Source organism: Grampus griseus (genome assembly GCF_964374135.1).
Source record: "Grampus griseus genome assembly, chromosome: 4".
In the NCBI taxonomy this organism is placed as follows: domain Eukaryota; kingdom Metazoa; phylum Chordata; class Mammalia; order Artiodactyla; family Delphinidae; genus Grampus; species Grampus griseus.
In genome coordinates, this window is record NC_138997.1 from 47976552 (window position 1) to 47999269 (window position 22718).

General features: G+C 37.6%; 2 protein-coding genes across 3 annotated transcripts in view; one reads left to right on the plus strand and one right to left on the minus strand.

Moving 5' to 3' along the window:
- RASSF6 (Ras association domain family member 6) overlaps nt 1–22718 on the plus strand; it is a gene marked incomplete at its 3' end in the record, with an annotated part of 59804 nt that overhangs the window by 31043 nt on the left and 6043 nt on the right. Inside the window, exons 3-8 of the mRNA XM_082653663.1 lie at nt 113–191; nt 5528–5667; nt 12286–12383; nt 13934–14118; nt 17296–17397; nt 17731–17782. Coding sequence (XP_082509789.1) covers nt 113–191; nt 5528–5667; nt 12286–12383; nt 13934–14118; nt 17296–17397; nt 17731–17782 — 656 coding nt within the window. The remainder of the gene's footprint in view (nt 1–112; nt 192–5527; nt 5668–12285; nt 12384–13933; nt 14119–17295; nt 17398–17730; nt 17783–22718) is intronic.
- LOC309822039 (alpha-fetoprotein-like) overlaps nt 4499–22718 on the minus strand; it is a 68465-nt gene continuing 50245 nt past the window's right edge. Inside the window, exons 14-15 of one of the 2 annotated variants that reach the window (XR_014296683.1) lie at nt 5854–5955; nt 4499–4596 (exon numbers count right to left, since the gene is read on the minus strand). Coding sequence is in view for 1 of the 2 variants with exons in the window: in XM_082653662.1 (XP_082509788.1) it covers nt 5953–5955 (3 nt within the window). In the remaining variant the exon portion in view is untranslated. Of the gene's footprint in view, nt 5956–22718 lie in introns of both variants that reach the window. The other variant, XM_082653662.1, reaches the window with a different exon arrangement.

Sequence of the window (22718 nt, forward strand, 5' to 3'; positions counted from 1 at the left end):
TTGAACCATTTTTTCCTATCTCATATCTTTTTGAACTGAAGGCACCATTATTGCCTTCTACCATTAAAAAGCCTAAGACTGATTGTAACTGAATGTAATATTGTTTTTTTAGGGAACAACTTAATTCTTTATTGAAGACCTATAACATCTTTTATAGGAACCAGAAAAATCTGCATATTTTATATGGACAGGTAAGCCCGTCAAAGAAATGCAGTACAGTTTAATTCACAGGAGAAAAAAATCCATAAAAGTACAGAGAAGTCAGGATAAGTTGGAGTCCGTAAGGCAAAACATCTGGGAGAAGCAGGTGAATCTTTAACTTGATCAGGATTTTTCGGTTTTAGACTATATTGCAAAATCCTAGTCCTGAAACATGTGACTTTCCAAGTATTTTTTTAGAATGGGAAAACGTTTAAAACAACTTTAATGACATATTTGCTTTCTACTTTAAAAACAGAGTATGAACATCTTTTGAACAGCAATTCCATTAAAAATCTATCCTAGAAACAATTCAGCAAGCCTTTTTAAGGTTGCAACTGGCAGGCTACTGTACAAAGTGGCCTTAGATTGGTTTTTTAATGCCTCATCCTCCACAGGTCTTCCTACTCAGTCTTGTATTCTAATGAGACTCACTTCACATCTTTACAATATCTTCCTGGTCCTAGGGAACATTAGAACTTTCTACCTACGTTTCAGATCTTCAAATGTGTACAGCATTGACTTTAGGCCACGACTGTTCCAATCTGTAATTGGAACAGAAGGAAATTTATAAACCTCTCTGGCCTTTATTAGTGAGCTTAAATGATTTAGTTTGATTGGACATTTCAGTTACCTTCCCAAATGTAATTTCCTACAGAATTAGGAAATAACTAATCCCTTTATAAAGAAATGGGCCTAAATTTTTTAAATGGCCTAATTTTAAATTATTTCAATATTATCCTGTATCTTAGATCTCTCATATAGGTAACTGTAAAAATATAAAATTTAAGAAAAGATCAAAACTTTAAGAAAATGATTTCATATTTTAATTCGGTTGTTTCCATAGAATTCATGATGTTAAGAAGTTCATTTCCTTTAGGAAAATGTTTGAATTTTGATGTGACAAGCATATAAGTTGAGGCGTGTCATTTCCTATTCTGTGAATCAGTGCTCAATCTGCAAGTCATTTGATTTTTTAGAATAAAGTGCCCTGTCTTACATAATTTTTTAAAACTGTATGAAGTAAAGTATACAGTGAGAATATCAGATTGCTTAATCTTTCCATCTTTACTCACCGTCAATAAAGTTAGAATCCCGGGCTTCCCTGGTGGCGCAGTGGTTGGGAGTCCGCCTGCCAATGCAGGGGACACGGGTTCAAGCCCTGGTCTGGGAGGATCCCACATGCTGCGGAGCAGCTAAGCCCATGCGCCACAACTACTGAGCCTGTGCTCTAGAGCCCGTGTGCCACAGCTGCTGAAGCCCATGTGCCTAGAGCCCGTGCTCCGCAACAAGAGAAGCCATCGCAATGAGAGGAACGTGCACTGCAACGAAGAGTGGCCCCTGCTCACGGCAACTAGAGAAAGCCCGTGCACAGCAACAAAAGACCCAACACAGCCTAAATAAATAAATAAATAATAAAATAAATAAATTTAAAAATAAATAAATAAATAAAGTTAGAATCCGGAATTTTGCAAGTCTCTGACTTAGTTACAATGATGGGCACTGTTAAAAGGGGCAGTCCATGGAGAATAGCATGTAGCTTTCTAAATCTCTGATTAATTAACTTAATGAATATTTATTGTATACAACACAGCAGACATTGTTCTAAAAGCTAGAGACATAGCAATGAAGAAACTAGACAATGTCCTGCCTTCATGCTTGCTTACATTTTAGTAGTCAGAAAAGAAACAAAAAAGTAAACTGTGTATCCAATGGCGATAAAGACTGGAGAGGGACTTCGCTTGTGGCACAGTGGTTAAGAATCCACCTGTCAATGCAGGGGACACAGGCTCGAGCCCTGGTCTGGGAAGATCCCACATGCTGCAGAGCAACTAAGCCTGTGCGACACAACTACTGAGTTGCCTACTGCAGCTACGTGCTGCAGCTACTGAAGCCTGTGCACCTAGAGCCCGTGCTCTGCAACAAGAGAAGCCACCGCAATGAGAAGCCTGCACACCGCAACAAAGAGTAGCCCCTGCTCGCCACAACTAGAGAAAGCCCACGTGAAGCAATGAAGACCCAATGCAGCCAAAAAAAGAAAGGCTGTGGAGAATAATAAAGCAGGGAAGAGGGCTCAGGAATCTAAGTGGATGAGGAAAGAGGAACATTTGACCAAAGACTGAAAGATGTCAGAGAGCAAACCTTGTAGAAGTCTGTGGGACACACATTCCAGGCACAGACATATCCAGCAGCCCAATAAAGGTCCTGAGCCTGGCTGGTGTAACTGAGGTACGGTGGGGAAGCCAGTGCAGCAGGAACCTTGTGGGAATGGGATAGTAGAGAACAAGGAAGCTATAGAGAGAACTGAGAAGGGGAGGGCACCAGAGCATGTAGGGTCTTATAGATCATTGTGAAGACTTCAGTTTGTACTTGGAATGAGATGGAAAGCCACTGAGGAGTTGTGATATTATCTAAAGATTCATTTTAAAAGGATCTCTCTAACGAACTTATGGTTACCGGGGGGAAGGTGGGGGAGGGATAGTTAGGGAGTTTGGGATTGACATGTACACACTGCTGTATTTTAAGTGGATAACCAACAAGGACCTACTGTACAGCACAGGGAACCTGCTCAATATTATGTAACAATCTAAATGGGAAAAGAATTTGAAAAAGAATAGATATATATATATATGTATAGCTGAATCACTTTGCTGTACACCCGAAACTAACACAACATTGTTAATCAACTATACTCCAATATAAAATAAAAAGTAAAAAAAGTAAAAAATAAAACGATCTCTCTAGCTACTAAGAATACATAGAGGGGCAAGGGAAGAATGAGGTAGACCCCAAAGAAACTATTGTGATAACCAGGCAAACAATGACAGTGGCATAAACTAGAATTGTGGTAGTACCCATGGTGAGTATAGCCATATTGGGGATATATTTTTAAGGTAAAGCTAATGGGATTTGCTAACGTATTGGATTTTGAGAGGTTAAGTATGAAAGAAAGTTTAATGGTGACTTTAAAAATGTTGACCTGAACAACTGGAAGGATGGGGGTTCTATTTACCAAGATGGGGAAGACTGGGAAAGGAAAATAGTTACAGGAAGAAAGATCAAAAGTTAATTAGGAACGTATTAAATTCGATGTCAAGTTTGACAACTGAAGTTTAGGGGAAGGTTTGGGCTGTATATCTAAAGTTGGGAGCTATTAGTTTAGAGATGGCATATAAGGATCATTGAGATCACCAAGGGTATTGGTGTAGATCTAGAAGAGAAAAGGCCTGAAGATTGAGACAATGAGATTAGATAAGTATAAACAAGGCTTCAGGGATAATTTATTTAGTAAATTTCAAAAGGGATGATTTCTTTTTTTAAATTAAATTTATTTATTTATTTATGGCTGCACTGGGTCTTCGTTGCTGCACACGGGCTTTCTCTAGTTGCAGCGAATGGGGGCTACTCTTTGTTGCGGTGTGCAGGCTTCTCACTGTAGTGGCTTCTCTTGTGGAGCACGGGCTCTAAGTGCACAGGCTTCAGTAGTTGTGGTGCACAGGCTCAGTAGTTGTGGCTTACGGGCTCTAGAGCACAGGCTCAGTAATTGCGGCACACAGGCCTCGTTGCTCCATGGCATGTGGAGTCCTCCCGGACCAGGGCTTGAACCCGTGTCCCCTGCATTGGCAGGCGGATTCTCAACCTCTGCGCCACCAGGGAAGTCCTAGAGATGGTTTCTGAAATTAAAAAATATTCTGATATTCCTTACATGAGAAAACCTCATTTTCTGATAATAGTTGGAGTATTTCTTCTTGAAAGCAAAAGTTAGATAACCTCAGAAGAGCAGTTATTCTATGAGTTTTTTGTTTTGTTTTGTTTTGTTTTTTGCGGTATGCAGGGCCTCTCACTGTTGTGGCCTCTCCCGTTGCGGAGCACAGACTCCGAACGCGCAGGCTCAGCGGCCATGGCTCACGGGCCCAGCCGCTCCGCGGCATGTGGGATCTTCCCAGACCGGGGCACGAACCCGTGTCCCCTGCATTTGTAGGCAGACTCTCAACCACTGCGCCACCAGGGAAGCCCCCCTATGAGTTTTTGATATAAGGGATTCATTGTAGTATAATTAAGCCACGGAAAGATGTTATACATCAATAACTAAAATGTAGGCTCTGCATCATGTACTGCCCTTTCAGAGGGCAAATTATGTTTGGCTGTTAAGGACAACTGATTGGTACCTGACCTCACAGTGATCTGAAATATGAACTCAAAAGGAGGAGAAAGAGCAAAACTTTGTTTCAGGAGTGACTCCAAAGTAGGTTTGTCAGCCAAAGAAATAATAAGCAATATCATTTATTGAGCACTTTAAATACGAGGTCCTATGAATCAAGGATTGTTATGATTTCATTCTTCAGAAGCAGCCGCCCAGTTTTATAGGTGTTTGACATCTTGTCCAAGAGAACACAGCTAGAAAATGGCAGAGTCAGAGTTCAAACACAGGTCTGTCTGATTCCAGAGTCTGGAGTTTTCATTACACTCTCAAATAAGAATTGAGTCATTTATGTTTATATTTATTATGTTTTCTAATTATTGATTTTTCATAATAACAAGTAGTTATTGAATGTTAGAGTAGTTATTGGATAGTTGGAATGTTCTTTCTATATTTCCCAAATTTACTATAATAATAACACTACTTTAATAACAGACTTTTACATATATAAGAGAGCAATAGATTAGAAAATACATTCTATGGGAATGTGCTTTGATATTAATATCTACATCCACAGGATAAGTAAGTGTTCAATCCTGTTTACTAATTTTTCTTTGCATAGAATTCCCTTCTTTTGTTATAATAGTTCCAACTTGAAAGAGATTACTCAAGTGCTATTGATTTTTTTCAAAAATATAATTTGTTGTGTATTTTACACTGTTTTTACGTACATTATTTCACTTGTTCTGCATAAGTTTGTGAGCTAAATTTTTCCTGTTCAGAAATGAGAAAATAGCCACTAAACTGAACAATAGCTGTTCTTCTGAATTCTACTTTAGCACAGTTTTTAATTCTGCTTTAATTTTACGCTAAATAGAATTAGAGAATTAAAATTCCACTTAATTGAAGAAGCAGAGTTCAGAAAATATTTTAGCATACTGTGCCCTCTGGTGGGCATGTCATTACCATTATGACTTTGCTGGTTATAGCTGTTTTCAAAAATAAAATAATGTTTCAAAAGTAGAAATGTTTTGTAGATAAATTTAAAAGCCAAACAGTCCCACCTGGGAATTTATTTTTTATCTATTAAGGTGTCTTACAGACCTCATTTCTAAACCTTCAGTTAAAACATTTGCCTTCTATAAATAATACAAAAACAGTGTTTGTGATGATTGGTTTCTCCCCTAGACTGACGATGGTAAACTAATTGTTGAAGGAATGCTGGACATTTTCTGGGGAGTAAAGCAGCCTATACAACTGAAAATACAAGATGAGAAGCAAATCCCTTCTTTCACTGTGCTGAAGGCACCAGATGTCTTTTCCAAAAGGTGAGCTACCTTTTATGATTTTAATTCCTTAGAACATGATCTTCATATTTACCTTTTTTGTGTGCCTCAAGGATGAAAGCTCTAAAGTTTATACACAACCTCATTTAATCCCCCATCAACTCTAGGACGTTTGTGTCCAGGGCTCTGAGAGGTTAGGTAGTTTGTGCAAGATCAATTACCAATTACCATGTAGCAGAACTGGACTGGACCTCAGGTCTATGAGCGCCAGAGTCTGGCTCTTGACCTCTCTGCTGTATTCCTTCTCTTCTGCGAGACTGCATTCTTTCACTAGAAAAAACAAAATGTAAAGGCAAGATTTCATTAGCCCCGGTCTTATCACCAAAAAGAGGGGGATAAAATTTAAATTTCTCCTCTTCTTAGAACAAAGAGCTTTTCCTGCTTTCTGGAAAGGAGACTTAATTATGTTCCATCTGATTGCTGTGTCCTGTTAGGATCAGGACAAAGTGCATGTGAAGTACAGTAAATGCACAAAACAGTACTCTGTGTGGGTTTATGCAACTGTACCTTGAATACGTAAGTTGGGCTGAGATATATCTTTTCATTATCCTTTACAATTTTTAGAAAAATTAATAAATATTCCCAAAGAAATCACAGATATAAATATTGTTTTCTTCCTCCCTCCCTTCTCCCCTTCCTTTTTAATCCTTGACTTTCTAACACATCTCCTTTTTGCGTGTACATGGAGGTATCAAGCGTTCTCTTCATCCATCCTTCTATCCATAACTAGATGAGCTGGAGTTCTAGCAGGAGAGAGGATAGAGAGAGAGCAGCCAGGACCTTTTCCTCAATCTGACCTTTGGTCATAACCAAGGAAAATCGGGTATCACCTTGAGGGAAGCCCCACTTTTCCTTTGGGGAAAACACTGAAGTCCCACTATGATTTGCACCTTGCCAATCTTTCTCAAATGTGAGGTTCCAGCAATTCCAGCAATTTTATAATTCCCTACACATGTCATGCAGTTTCTTACTTTCCTGACTCTCTGTCTGGAAGCCTATCTGCTTCTCGACATCCATTTGCTAGACTCTTCCACCAATCCTTTAAGATTTAGGTCGGTAACACATTCTCCAGAGAGCCTTTTCTGACCCTGTAGTAGGTACCCTGACAACTTTTCTATATTCCTTTCAGAGCACGCCGTTAACTGTATTTTTATACCCCTGCCCCCACCCCCCCAGCCTGTGAGCTCCTCAAGGGTAAGGAGCATGCTTTATTCATTTTTATCCTGGTGCTCAGCCGTGTGTCGGCACAAAGAGAGGACTCAGAATTTAGTATCAAATGAACCCCACGGAATCCTGGTGGTTAAATTACCTCTGCTCTGTTGGGTAAACTGTCTCTCCATCTACCATTTCTGATTAGTCTCCCATCCAAGCTAATGAAGGGCAAAGGGTCCCGTACTTATGAATAGCAGAAGAGAAACCACAGACAGGCAGCCTGATGAAGCCCTGCATCCCTCACCTTCAGGTACTAGAAGATTGATGGGGCTGATGATTCTAAATGACAAGGAGCATCATTTAAAAGTAAAAACTACCCCTGGGCCCTGCTTTTAGGAAACTGTACAAGATATGAATTTGGCAAAATTAGCTATCATTCTTCATATTGCCTAAGAACTCATTGCAAAGTTCTCTGAGCAGCCAGCTCTTTTTGATGCATTTAAATTATTTGAATCATGAATGCTTGATTAATATGGAACACTATGGGAAGATGTCAAAGAGTTGCAGTAAGCTACCTGTATTAGCACATTAAGCTATCACGATTTTGAATGGATATCCCAAGATATTTTCTTTAATTTCTCAAATTAAAATTCAAACCCTTGGGCTTCCCTGGTGGCGCAGTGGTTGAGAGTCCGCCTGCCGATGCAGGGGACACGGGTTCATGCCCCGGTCCGGGAAGATCCCACATGCCGCGGAGCGGCTAGGCCCGTGAGCCATGGCCGCTGAGCCTGCGCGTCCTGAGCCTGTGCTCCGCAACGGGAGAGGCCACAACAGTGAGAGGCCCGTGTACCGCAAAAAAAAAAAAATTCAAACCCTTGTTCCTAGAAACACTGAATTTGAGGATGAGTTTCAGAAGCCCAGGTAGACAAGGTATATTGATGCCTTTCCATATTCTGTGGCAGATTATAAATTAATCTCCTTATGATGTGACTTCCATAGAATCCATTTGCCTTTTCTTATTGTTTATCAGAACAGTGCTGTGAAACAAACATAAGTTATCTCCTTTAGTTTAAAGCTGAGAAAAAAAAAATAATAAAGTTGAGAAAGACTACCCTAGAAAACTTTGCTTGCCCTTTACCACAGTAATGAGACTTACTGGGAGAATATTTGAAGTGCAGTGTATCCGATTTTTCTGGTGGGTAAGAATTGTCAGAAAAAGATCCTTGGTCTCTGATTCCCTAGTGGGGTGCAGAGCCACTTTGTTTCAATCCAGTCCTAGACACCCTCACTCTGGTTGCTACCGTCACTGTGGTATTCGTTTAAACTCAGAGCCTTGAATGAAATTGTGTAAGGAAATGGACTATTCCCTCACTCCCTAACAATTCTTATTGTTCTCTTTCCCACACTGGGTTTCTGTGGGCAGAACTTATACCTCTACTCTCTCAGGGTCACAGATTTATATCTCCAGTGGATGGATATGGAATGTAGAATGAAAGACGTGGAAGTTGTGTACTCAGCTGCAGGAAGGGCTGCAATCTTTTCTTTCAATTCACCGTTGGGGAGAATCATCAGTTTGTCAAGCTAGTTTGTTTTAATTATCTTTGAAATGAGTCCCACTGAATCAGCTTAATGGGAGTGGTATAAGTTTAAAAGTAAATCAGTTTGAGCTGTGACCACTTGTGATCTTTTATGGAAACAATTCTACGGACAGTACTTTGATCTCTCATATCTGGTCCAAGTATTTTGTCTTGGAAATTTTTCGTAAAAACAGCTTTATTGAGGTTATGTTTGCTTGCACCAGTTTTCATTTCTGCTTTTAATTTCTTTCCAAAGTCTGCTTTGACATGCGTTGGACAAGTCATGGCAGAATGGCATAAAGAGCAAAAACTGGACAGGTGTACATTTGAATGGCATCAATAGTGTTTTTTCTTTTACAAGGTGGGTAGAGAAGTGGCCACCTTCTATGTGTCTATCAAATTTCTACCTCCTTTTTATTTTGCAGCTCATTAGAAAACCTCCCCACAGTTTAAATTTGCTAATGGTATATATCCTGAAGCTTGATCAGGGCAACGCTAACAGTCCTGTGCTTGGGCAAGTTAAACTATTTGATAGTACATGAAGTCCCAACGAGGTTTCTTTGGAAAACTTTGGGTAACTGCCTTCAAGTTTAGTCACTTGCACAGCTGTATGTGGAGACGCTTCAAATTACACAATCCAGAGCTGAAAACGGGTGGGTTTGGGGGTGATGGGGGCGTTGTTTATTTTTGCTAAGATGGTAGGAAGGAAAATGGGCCAAACACTGACCATATTGAGGCATGTTTGTTTCTCTGTATTTGTGTGACACCACTAAGCTGAGAGAAGGTGAGGACAGGGGTGAAGTTGGGCAGGATTACCAAGAATTTATAGCACATCACTGGTCTGGTATGCTTGGGCTCTCTCATCTTCCCCCATGGGAGATACCATTGGGGTGCTTTGCCTTTTTAGTTTGCATTTTTCGTTGGTATTCTGTCTTTTCCATTGCCAACACTCTTTCTATGATAATCACATCTGCCTTTTTCAATTAATCTTCTATAGATTGGGGAAAATTGATAATTTTATCTCTCATAAGAATAACTAGAAAAGGGAGCCCTCCTACACTCTTGGTGGCAATGTAAATTGGTACAGCCACCATGGAGAACATTATGGAGGTTCCTTAAAAAAATAAAAATAGAGTTACCATATTATACTGCAATCCCACTCCTGGGCATATATCCATAAAAGATTAAAACTCTAATTTGAAAAGATACATGAACCCCAATGTTCATAGCAGCACTATTTACAGTCGCCAAGACTTGGAAGCAACCTAAATGTCTATTGAAAGATGAATGGATAAAGATGATGTTGTGTATATATATATATATATATATATATATATATAAAATGGAATATTACTCAGCCATAAAAAAGAATTAAATAATTCCATTTGCAGCAAGATGGATGGACCTGGAGAACATCATACTGAGTGAAGTAAGTCAGACAAAGACAAATACCACAAATATCACTTATATGTGGAATCTAAAATAAATGATACAAATGAACTTATGTACAAAACAGAAATAGACTCACAGACACAGAAAACAAACTTATGGTTACCAAAGGAGAAAAGTGGGGGAGGGATAAATTAGGAGTTTGGGATTAACAGATACACACTACTATATATAAAATAGGTAAACAACAAGGGCCTACTGTATAGCACAAGAACTATGTTCAATATCTTGTAATAACCTATAATGGAAAAGAATCTGAAAAAGGAAATATATACACATATATATATATATATATCTTAATCACTTTGCTATACACCTAAAACATTGTAAATTAACTATACTTCAATTGAAAATAAAAAAGGAAGAATAACTAGAGTCTGAGTCAGGACCAAAACAGTTCTCCTTTGAGTTAAAGTTATTGCCTAAAGTTCTTGGACTTTTAAGACATTTATTTTGACTGGCTATATTCTGTATAGTACAGCTTACTAGAAAATTAATAAACAAATATATTAGGATTATCTTATCTATGTCATAAGGCTTTTATTATGAGGCTCAAATGATATCGAAGTTGTAAAAAGACATCAAAGGAATTCAGAGATCAAGGAAGAAAAGGACCATGTTTATTCATATTTGCCACCACTAGTATGAATAAGCATTTTTTGTTGCTATTGCCACCAGTGACATTTGGGAAGAATTAATGCCACAGATTCCCTATGGGTGAATATTTTTTGTTCACAAGGAAAACAGACATTATGATAGAGACTCTTAGTAGGACTAAGACTGGTCCCAGCTACGAGAGTGTCTATTAACCTAGAGACATCTAGGAATACCTTGGATCCCTAATGGCTCCTGACCCATCATGAAATGGATGGGGATTATGATGAGGATAACAATGAAGATGAGGATGATCACGATAGTTTTTAACACATATTGAGTGCTTACTATGTGTTGGGCACTTTTTCAAGGATTTTACACAAATTAACTCATTTAATCTTCTCAATAACCTTATCCTACCTCATACTATAATCATCCCCATTTCATAGGTGAGAACACTAATGCACAGAGAAGATAAGTAGCTTATCTAAAGCCAGAAAGAAAATAACAATAAGTGTTGGCCCAACTGGTAAAAATAAGCAGTTGCCCAGTTTTATGTATTCTGGGCATTAGAATGCATTGAAAATTGTTAGTACCCTATATAAATCATGATTGTCGGAAAAGAAGTTTCTTATACATTTTCCTCCTTTATAAATCACATTCTTTATAGTGCTCAAGGGTCTTAAAGATAGGCTTTATATCATTATATTGGAGTCACTTTACCTAAAAATGCTTTGAATACAACAGGAACTTAATGCAAGTTGGCAGAATAAACACTTTGTATCTAAACTCTCCTAAAAGCATTGTGAGATATCTGTATAAGAATGGATTCTGTATGGTGTTAGGGAGTGTGCTAATTTCTTTCTTTTACATGTAGCTGTCCAGTTTTCCCAGCACCACTTATTGCAAAGGCTGTCTTTTCTCCATTGTATATTCTTGCCTCTCTTATCAAAAATAAGGTGAACATATGTGTCCATCGACAGATGAATGGATAAAGATGTGACACATATATACAATGGAATATTACTCAGCCATAAAAAGAAACAAAATTGAGTTATTTGTAGAGAGGTGGATGGACCTAGAGTTTGTCATACAGAGTGAGGTAAGTCAGAAAGAGAAAAACAAATACTGTATGCTAACACATATATATGGAATCTTAAAAAAGGGTGGGGAGGGGTTCTGAAGAACCTAGGGGCAGGACAGGAATAAAGACACAGATGTAGAGAATGGACTTGAGGACAAGGGGAGGGGGAAGGGTAAGCTGGGACGAAGTGAGAGTGGCATGGACATATATACATTACCAAATGTAAAATAAATAGCTAGTGGGGAGCAGCTGCATAGCACAGGGAGGTCAGCTCAGTGCTTTGTGACCACCTAGAGGGGTGGGATAGGGAGAGTGAGAGGGAGTTGCAAGAGGGAGGAGATATTGTATATGTATAGCTGATTCACTTTGTTATAAAGTAGAAACTAACACACCATTGTAAAGCAATTATACCCCAATAAAGATGTTAAAAAAAATGGATTATATTGGTTTCTACTAATTCCATTGGCACATATGTTTTACAGAATCTATATAATCTTGTGGTTCAGTGTGTAACTGAATTATCGTGTCAAAACATGCTCAAAATCAGTACAAGAATTATTTAAAATGCAAGCTGACTACTCTGGTATAAATATAATTTTAATAATATAAAAAATTGTTATAACTTAGGATGATGTGTCTACCTACAGAGGCCCACAGCATTATATTAATACTGTAAATCTGAAAACCATCCTACACCTTTTTATGAATAGAATAATATCACTTACAAGATTTATTACTTTTCAGGGGAATGACACGCTGGGGAGAATTTGATGATCTTTACCGTATTAGTGATTTGGACAGGACTCAGATTCCAGTGTCTGGAGCAACAGATACCCAGGAAGGTCAGTATCAAAATCTTATTAATGAGGAGACTTTTTTAAACTAATACAAAGCATGAATCCTAAATGTTTTTCTGAAATTCAACATTTTATATACCGTTACTTTTTTTTTTTTTTTTTTTTTGCGGTACGCGGGCCTCTCACCATTGTGGCCTCTCCCATTGTGGAGCATAGGCTCTGGACGCGCAGGCTCAGCGGCCATGGCTCACGGGCCCAGCCGCTCCGCAGCATGTGGGATCTTCCCGGACCAGGGCACGAACCCGTGTCCCCTGCATCGGCAGGCGGACTCCCAACCACTGCGCCACCAGGGAAGCCCTACCGTTACTTATTAAACCCTTATTTTGTATTAAAAAAATATATCTTAGGAACATACTAACTTAAGTCACTACAGTGCTCATATGATGTTTAAGAACCTTACTTTGCTATATAAAAACATTATTTTTTTAATTACATGAGGTCCCTTAGATTTACTAGATTAGGGAGAACTGATGGTTTGAATAAAGTTTGTGTACATAAAATTGTTTTATATTTTCCCCAAGGATTAGGATCATTTATTATACTCAGAAGATTTCTATGCTAGACCAAGCCCTTCAGATTGAATTTTACATCTTTTGAGAAGCTGAACATTTCGGTTAATAGATATTTATATAACATTGCTTCTCAGAGGCAGATATACTGCATTCACTATATCTGATAGGGTTGTTTCAAGCATTTATTTAAAAAAGAGAAATCTACTTGAACATCAAGTGAGTTCATATCAAATTTGACAAACGAATGGAAAATGCCAGCCCCTATGACATGTGACAACAGTAATCATAATAATGATGATGTGTTAGTAATAATATTAGTATCTGTCATTTACTGAGACTCGGGCATGTTATCTTACATTTTACATGGATTTCATTTGCATGTAATATGTAGAGACACAAGGAGAAGATGATGACTGAGGCTGGGGTGGGGTTCACATTCCCGGGATGGTGATATTACCAAACTGACTTCAGACTGAACAAGGGTATGGTGCTGGCATTATCTTCATGAATCTACCAACAACTTCCAATGTTTAGCTTAATTTTTTTCAAAGCATTCTCAGTTCAGTCCTCTCTGCTGTCTCTATAACAACTCAGATTCTGTAACAAACATGATGCTCCTTCCCGGATTCCCTTATTTTTGTCTTATGGCCTTTTGGCATCTTTTATATAAGGGTCCTTATAATTAGCCCTTTGACAACACTCATCTAAACACAAGGGAATCCCAATCTCTTGGCACCAAAGATACAATAAAAATCTATTTTTATTTAAGCACCAGTGCTAGAGAAAGATGAAGTATCACATGCTTACACTCTAATTACAATATAATTAAAATTCCAAGGTAAAATGGAAAACAAGTATCACCAGATGGCCCTATTCTTAAAGAAGATCATTGCTATTTTCTGTTTAAAAGCATTATAGTCCATTGCATAGCTATATAATTACTAAGTATGTAATCAAATCCACCCACGATGCAAAGAGGTGAGCAGCTAAATTATATGGGCTTATAACCTTTATTCTCCCCAGATTATTTATCTTATCACAGTAGCACTCTGAAGCTTCATGCAGATGAAGAACCTGAATCCCCATTGCTCTATAGAACCATGAGTGAAGCAGCCCTGGTGAGAAAAAGGATGAAGCCTCCGACGATGGACAGAAAGGACAGACAGAAGCATAGGGCCTCTATTAACGGACACTTTTATAACCATGAAGTGAGTTCCAGTTTCATTAATGACATTTAAAAGAATGTTGTCTATTGTGCTAACAATATCACTCAATTCAATTTTTGTGTGTGTGTGTGTGGTACGCGGGCCTCTCACTGTTGTGGCCTCTCCCATTGCGGAGCACAGGCTCCGGACGCACAGGCTCAGCGGCCATGGCTCACGGGCCCAGCCACTCCGCGGCATGTGGGATCTTCCCGGACCGGGGCACGAACCTGTGTCCCCTGCATCGGCAGGCGGACCCTCAACCACTGCGCCACCAGGGAAGCCCTCAATTCAATTTATAATTAAAAATAATAATAATGCCTTTAGATATACTACTACTATTATTATTGGGTACTCTCTATGTGTTAAGCATTAAACTGTTTTGATGGATTATCTCATTAATCACTAAAACAATCCTATGAAGCAGATACCATTATGTTCCCTACTTTACGTATGAGTTAACTGAGGTTCACAGAGGTTACACAATCCATCACCGGTCACACTGCTTTTAAGTAGCAGCTCTGAGCCCGAACCCAGCTTCTGTCTGATGCCAGAACCCAAGTTCTTAACCAACATGATCAGTGAACCCTAAGTGGCAGGCCCTGTGATACACACTGGAAATATAAAGATGACTCAATTGATGCCTTTGCCAGCATGGAGCTCAGGGCTTGGGCAAAGAAACCAATACATCCACAAATGGTATTAAAATATGTAAGTGCTACAAAAGAGATTGATTCAAAGTACATTCAAACATTAATATTTAAATAAAAGGAAAAAATCAGCTATAGGCTTGTTTATTCTGATCAATTAAATTTTCCAGGTCTTATACATAAACTCATATACATAAACCCATATCACCCACAAGTGCAATTGTAGTTTATACTATTTGCATTTTGATTTTTTTCACTTAATATGTGTTAAATATATATGTGCCTTTCTATAGTATTTATAAGACATTTAACTTGGTCGAAGGTAGGAAATACATCATGTTTTTGTAGAACTCAAATTTTTCATGTCATATACTAGGGATCATTCATCCATTCATTCAATAAATACTTAAAAAGCACTCACTCTGTGCAAGGCACCACTCTAAGCCCTTTCATACAAAATATTGACTCATTCGTCATAAGCTTTTTTTCTTTAGGGCTTTCTACCTTTTATCCTTCTTTTTCATCCCTTGGGAGAGTATCCATATATTCCTTTGGAGACTGGTATGGAGAAATCTCCCTTGTGAATTCTCTGTTCAAATTAGACATTTTTCTGGCTCAAGAACTTCCTCCTGGCCAAAAAGTAACATTGACAGTCCCCCACAGATATGCAACTACCTGGTTTCTTCTTCTCCTCAGAATTATGCTGTATGTCATCAGCACTTGTGAGGTGATTTCTGTTAAAGTAGGCTGTGAAAGCCACATTAGTCCAAATGAGCAGCTTCCAGATGGGATATGCGGAGCTAAGAATGAAATGGGCACTAAAGTTGGCAGCACAGCATCATAGCTGAATGCTTGGGCATTGCAGCCTGATGACCTGATTGCAAATTCTTGCTGAGCAAATAAAAAAGTACTCAACCTCTTAGCCTTCATTCCTTCATCCTTCCTTCTTTACAAGGCTGTTGATGGGATTAAGTGGAATGAGGTGAGTTCAGTACTTAGCATAAGTATCTGCACGAAGGAAGAACTCCGTTTACAGTTAGCTTTATTGATATTGATTGAAAGAGATCAAGTGGAACTAAAGATATTTCACACAAATATCATTCACTGCAGTATAACAACTAGCAGAAAACAAAACCCTGAAACCCAAAGCACTCTATCAATGTGTATGCAATGATGGGCATCTAGGAATTTAAGTTGATATAGTCATAAGATATGTTTTTATATCATGAAACCTCTTGATAATGCCTCCAGTACTAGAGGCTTAGATTGTGATGCAGTAGTCCCAAGGGAATGCATTCCAAGACTCCCAGTGGATACCTGAAACTAAGGATAGTACTGAATTCTATATATACTATGTTTTTTCCTATACATACATACCTATGATAAAGTTTAATGTATAAATTAGGCAAAATAAGATGTTAACAACAATATCTAATAATAAGGTAGAATATTTATAAAAATATACTGTAAAAAATGTTATGTGAATGTGGTCTCTCTCTCCCTCCATCTCTCTCAAAATATCTTATTGAACTGTATTCACCTTTGTAAGGGTGTGAGATGATAAAATACCTGTGGTGTGATGAGATGAAGTGAGGTGAATAAGGAGGCATGGTGATGCAGCATTAGGCTACTCTTGACCTTCTGACAGTATGTCAGAAGGGGGATCATCTGCTTCAGATGATCCTGGACCATCAAGCCATGATGACGTCGATAGTTGGCTGTCAGGAGCAAACATTGTCAATGGTTGGGGATCTTGGGCCGGATGGAGTAGGATGGTGCAAGATTTTATCATGCTACTCAGAATGGCACACAATTTAAAACGTATGAATTGTTTATTTCTGGAATTTTCCATTTAATTTTTTTCATCTCTCTCAGGATTCTATTTATTTTAAAATAGGAATAATGATCAAACAATGAGAAAAAATTTTATGGTTATATGTTTCTGATGATTTTTTTATGGTGCATTACTAATCCCCAAGAGAGATGTGTCAGACTTATCTGACCATAGAAATCTTTTACCAGGTATTATCTAAAAGGCAGACTCTTGATTAGAGAAACTTGCAGGAAATATTGTTCTAGATATTCAATTAGCAGCACTTTCACCTCAATCCTCAGTTGAGATATAGGCTGAACCATATGAAATTGCCAACACTGGACCATTTCTGACCAACCAAAAAGGAGTGATTTTATACAGTTCAAATTAAAACAATTTAGAACAATTATTCCCAACCAGGAGGGAATTTTGAAATCTTAAACTACACTGAAGAATGGTGTGACTATCTAGTGAAACTGTTTTGAACATTCTCAAATGACGTTTTACCTAACTTACTCTAGAAAAAATATAAAGCTGCTTAAAGGCATACATAGTACAGTATTCAACAAAAGCAAAGAAAGTAAAAATAAGAAAGCAAATTTTTAAACTGATGATCTTGGATTTTTTGTCCAAAGGAAGGCCAGGTTCAAAATATTGACTCTCGTTAGTTTGTCACATTAAGTCCTTAAAATTATATCAATCTTTTTTTTTCTCTTCTAGACATCAATTTTCACTCCAGCCTTTGGATCAGAAACTAAGGTCAGAATAAACAGTAATATGAGAACTGAAGAAGTAATAAAGCAAATTCTCCAAAAATTTAAGGTAATCTTTATCAGTGAACTGAGCTATAAATATTTTGTATATAATTTAACTGTAGGCACATAAATGGATTTTTCTGAAATTAAATGTTCAGTTCCAAAGAATTCTTTCCTATGTATGGTTGACCCTTGAACAAAATGGGTTTGAACTGCATGGGTCCATTTATAATATAAATGGACTGTGCCTGCGAAATTACATTATCCCCAGGGAGCGGAAATGGTTTTATATCTGAAAGTGAAAAATGAAAGTGAAGAAACATATATAATTTGGGTCTGGTTGGCTTAGAAAACATTGACAACAAAGAATTCACGTCTGTTCTTTCTTTTCCATTGACAGATTGAAAATAGTGCCCAGGATTTTGCACTTTACATTATTTTTGCAACAGGAGGTAAGAAAGCTTGGTGGTTGTTCTAACATGACTCCAGTGTGTTATCGTTTTCTGCCCATAAGAAAGGCAGAAAAGCAGTTTACCTCCTTCTGTGGAAGAACGGGAGGGAGGGAAGGAAGAAGGAAGAGAGGGGGAGTGTTTTACATTATTCGTATTTCACAATTTCAGAGGAAGACACCCTAAGAATAAGGTATCCTAGAAGAGTTTATAATACAAAAGACTTTGCTTGTTGGCCAGTCATTAAATTATCTGAATGGTGATCAAAGAGCACTGGAGAATAGGTGGAAGGTTCCCAGGAATTGTTAGGCATTTAAGTTGACCTCTGTACTTCTTTCTTTTTCACTTTCCCTTATCATTCTAGCTCTTACTAGAGTCATCATTACATATCATTTCTTCCTCATCTTTCTTAGCACAGTGTCTGACACATTGTGGGAGTGTTCTCTCTTCCTCAGTAGAGAAAAATGTGCAGAACTTTGTGGTGGAGGTAAAAGTTTAGCAGCAGGACATTGGAAAGAGTCTATATGTAGGGTGCTAGGAGCAGGGAGTGAAAGATTAGAGAAACCCTAAAGCAATACTAAAATGAAATTTTTGAAAGCCTTAAAACTGAAAAATTTTAAATGTTAAATTATAAAAATAGCTCAGGTTATAATTTAAGTATCAGAATGTTTGAGCCAGAAATTGAATAGAATAAAATAATACATTTTGATCTGGAACAATTACAAGAAAATGAAAGCTGGATTTCCAAACACATACAAAATTAAAGTCCTTATAAGTCAAAAGCTTAAATATAAGAAATATATTAAATGTTTGAAAATTCTAAGAGTGTGTGTGTGTGTGTGTGTGTGTGTAATCATTCTAGTTATTTTAGAAAAGAACTAAAATGTAGAAACATTGAACTGTATAAAAATGTATTGATAGAAGATACAAACATTATGAAGAAGGGTCACAATGAAAGCAACTGTAGACACATAAACAAAGTTTTAAAATTGCTTCAACTATCAACTGCTATGGAAGAAAATCACAGAGATGGGCACCACTGAAGAGGACTTGGAGCAGAAGCAGAAGGCCTAGAAGCAGACCCTGTGGTGTCTTTCTACACTGCTGCCTCTGAAAAAAGCCCAGCAAATAGTTAAAGACCCAGAGTGAGGGCAGAGAGCAGAAGCAAGAAGAACTACAATCCTGCAGCCTGTGGAACAAAAACTACATTCACAGAAAGATAGACAAGATGAAAAGGCAGAGGGTTACATACCAGATGAAGGAACAAGATAAAACCCCAGAAAAACAACTAAATGAAGTGGAGATAGGCAACCTTCCAGAAAAAGAATTCAGAATAATGGTAGTGAAGATAATCCAGGACCTCAGAAAAAGAATGGAGGCAAAGATTGAGAAGGTGCAAGAAATGTTTAACGAAGATCTAGAAGAATTAAAGAACAAACAAACAGAGATGAACAATACAATAACTGAAATGAAAACTACACTAGAAGGAATCAATAGCAGAATAACTGAGGCAGAAAAACAGATAAGTGATCTGGAAGACACAATGGTGGAATTCACTGCTGTTGAACAGAATAAAGAAAAAAGAATGAAAAGAAATGAAGAAGGCCTAAGAGACCCCTGGGACAACATTAAACCCAACAACATTCACATTATAGGGGTCCCAGAAGGAGAAGAAAGAGAGACAGGACCCGAGAAAATATTTGAAGAGATTATAGTCAAAAACTTCACTAACATGGGAAAGGAAATAGCCACCCAAGTCCAGGAAATGCAGAGAGTCCCATACAGGACAAACCCAAGGAGAAACACGTTCAGACACAGTAATCAAATTGGCAAAAAGACAAAGAAAAATTACTGAAAGCTGCAAGGGAAAAACAACAAATAACATGCAAGGGAACTCCCAAAAGGTTAACAGCTGATTTCTCGGCAGAAACTCTACAAGCCAGAAGGGAGTGGTATGATATACTTAAAGTGATGAAAGGGAAGAACCTACAACCAAGATTACTCTACCCAGCAAGGATCTCATTCAGGTTTGATGAAGAAATCAAAAGCTTTACAGACAAGCAAAACCTAAGAGAATTCAGCACCACCAAACCAGCTCTAACAAATGCTAAAGGAACTTCTCTAAGTGGGAAACACAAGAGAAGAAAAGAACCTACAAAAACAAACCCAAAACAATTAAGAAAACAGTAATAAGAACATACATATTGATAATTACCTTAAATGTGAAAGGATTAAATGCTCCAACCAAAAGACACAGGCTTGCTGAATGGATACAAAAACAAGACCCATATATATACTGTCTACAAGAGACCCACTTCAGACCTAGGGACACATACTGGCTGAAAGTGAGGGGATGGAAAAAAATATCCCATGCAAATGGAAATCAAAAGAAAGCTGGAGTAGCAATACTCATATCAGATGAAATAGACTTTAAAATAAAGAATGTTGCAAGAGACAAGGAAGGACACTACATAATGATCAAGGGATCAATCCAAGAAGAAGATATAACAATTATAAATATATATGCACCCAACATAGGCGCACCTCAATACATAAGGCAACTGATAACAGCTCTAAAAGAGGAAATCGACAGTAACACAGTAATACTGGGGGACTTTAACACCTCACACCAATGGACAGATCATCCAAACAGAAAATTAATAAGGAAACACAAGCTTTAAATGACACAATAGACCACATAGATTTAATTGATATTTATAGGACATTCCACCCAAAAACAGCAGATTACACTTTCTTTTCCAGTGTGCATGGAACATTCTCCAGGATACATCACATCTTGGGTCACAAATCAAGCCTCTGTAAATTTAAGAAAACTGAAATCATACCAAGCATCTTTTCTGACCACAATACTATGAAATTAGAAATCAATTACAGGGGAAAAAATGTAAAAAACACAAACACATGGAGGGTAAACAATATGTTACTAAATAACCAAGAGATCACTAAAGAAATCAAACAGGAAATCAAAAAATACCTAGAGACAAGTGACAATGAAAACACGACAATCCAAAACCTATGGGATGCAGCAAAAGCAGTTCTAATAGGGAAGTTTATAGCTATACAAGCCTACCTCAAGAAACAAGAAAAATCTCAAATAAACAATCTAACGTTACACCTAAAGGAACTAGGGAAAGAAGAACAAACAAAACCCAAAGTTAGCAGAAGGAAAGAAATAAAGATCAGAGCAGAAATAAATGAAATAGAAACAAAGAAAACAGTAGCAAAGATCAATAAAACTAAAAGCTAGTTCTTTGAGAAGATAAAAAAAATTGATAAACCATTAGCCAGACTCATCAAGAAAAGGAGGGAGAGGACTCAAATCAATAAAATTAGAAATGGAAACGGAGAAGTTGCAACTGACACTGCAGAAATACAAAGCATCCTAAGAGACTACTACAAGCAACTCTATGCCAATAAAATGGACAACCTGGAAGAAATAGACAAATTCTTAGAAAGGTATAACCTTCCAAGACTGAACCAGGAAGAAATAGAAAATATGAACAGACCAATCACAAGTAATGAAATTGAAACTGTGATTAAAAATCTTCCAACAAACAAAAGTCTAGGACCAGATGGTTTCACAGGCGAATTCTATCAAACATTTAGAGAAGAGCTAACACCCATCCTTCTCAAACTCTTCCAAACAATTGCAGAAGAAGGAAAACTCCTAAACTCATTCTATGAGGCCACCATCACCCTGATACCAAAACCAGACAAAGATACTATAAGAAAAGAAAATTACAGACCAATATCACTGATGAATATAGACGCAAAAATCCTCAACAAAATACGAGCAAACAGTATCTAACAACACATTAAAAGGATCATACACTGTGATCAAGTGGGATTTATCCCAGAGATGCAAGGATTCTTCAATATACGCAAATCAATCAATGTGATACACCATATTAACAAATTGAAGAATAAAAACCATATGATCATCTCAATAGATGCAGAAAAGCTTTTGACAAAATTCAACACCTATTTATGATAAAATCTCTCCAGAAAGTGGGCATAGAGGGAACCTACTTCAGCATAATAAAGGCCATATATGACAAACCCACAGCAAACATCATTCTCAATGGTGAAAAACTGAAAGCATTTCCTCTAGGATCAGGAACAAGACAAGGATGTCCACTCTCACTGTTATGCAACATAGTTTTGGAAGTCCTAGCCACGGCAATCAGAGGAGAAAAAGAAATAAAAGGAATCCAAATTGGAAAACAAGAAGTAAAACTGTCACTGTTTGCAAATGACATGATATTATACATAGATAATCCTAAAGATGCCACCAGAAAACTACTAGAGCTCATCAATGAATTTGGTAAAGTAGCAGGATACAAAATTAATGCACAGAAATCTCTTGCATTCCAATACACTAATGATGAAAAATCTGAAAGAGAAATTAAGGAAACACTCCCATTTACCATTGCAACAAAAAGAATAAAATACCTATGAATAAACTTACTTAGGGAGACAAAAGACCTGTATGCAGGAAACTATAATACACTGATGAAAGAAATTAAAGATGACACCAACAGGTGGAGAGACATACCATGCTCTTGGATTGGAAGAATCAACATTGTGAAAATGACTATACTACCCAAGGCAATCTACAGATTCATTGCAATCTCTAACAAACTACCAATGGCATTTTTTACAGACCTAGAACAAAAGAATCTTAAAATTTGTATGGAGACACAAAAGATCCCGAAAAGCCAAAGCAGTCTTGAGGGAAAAAACTGGAGCTGGAGGAATCAGACTCCCTGACTTCAGACTATACTACAAAGCTACAGTAATCAAGACAATATGGTACTGGCACAAAAACAGAAATATAGATCAATGGAACAGGATAGAAATCCGAGAGATAAACCCACACACCTATGGTCAACTAATCTATGACAAAGGTGGCAAGGAT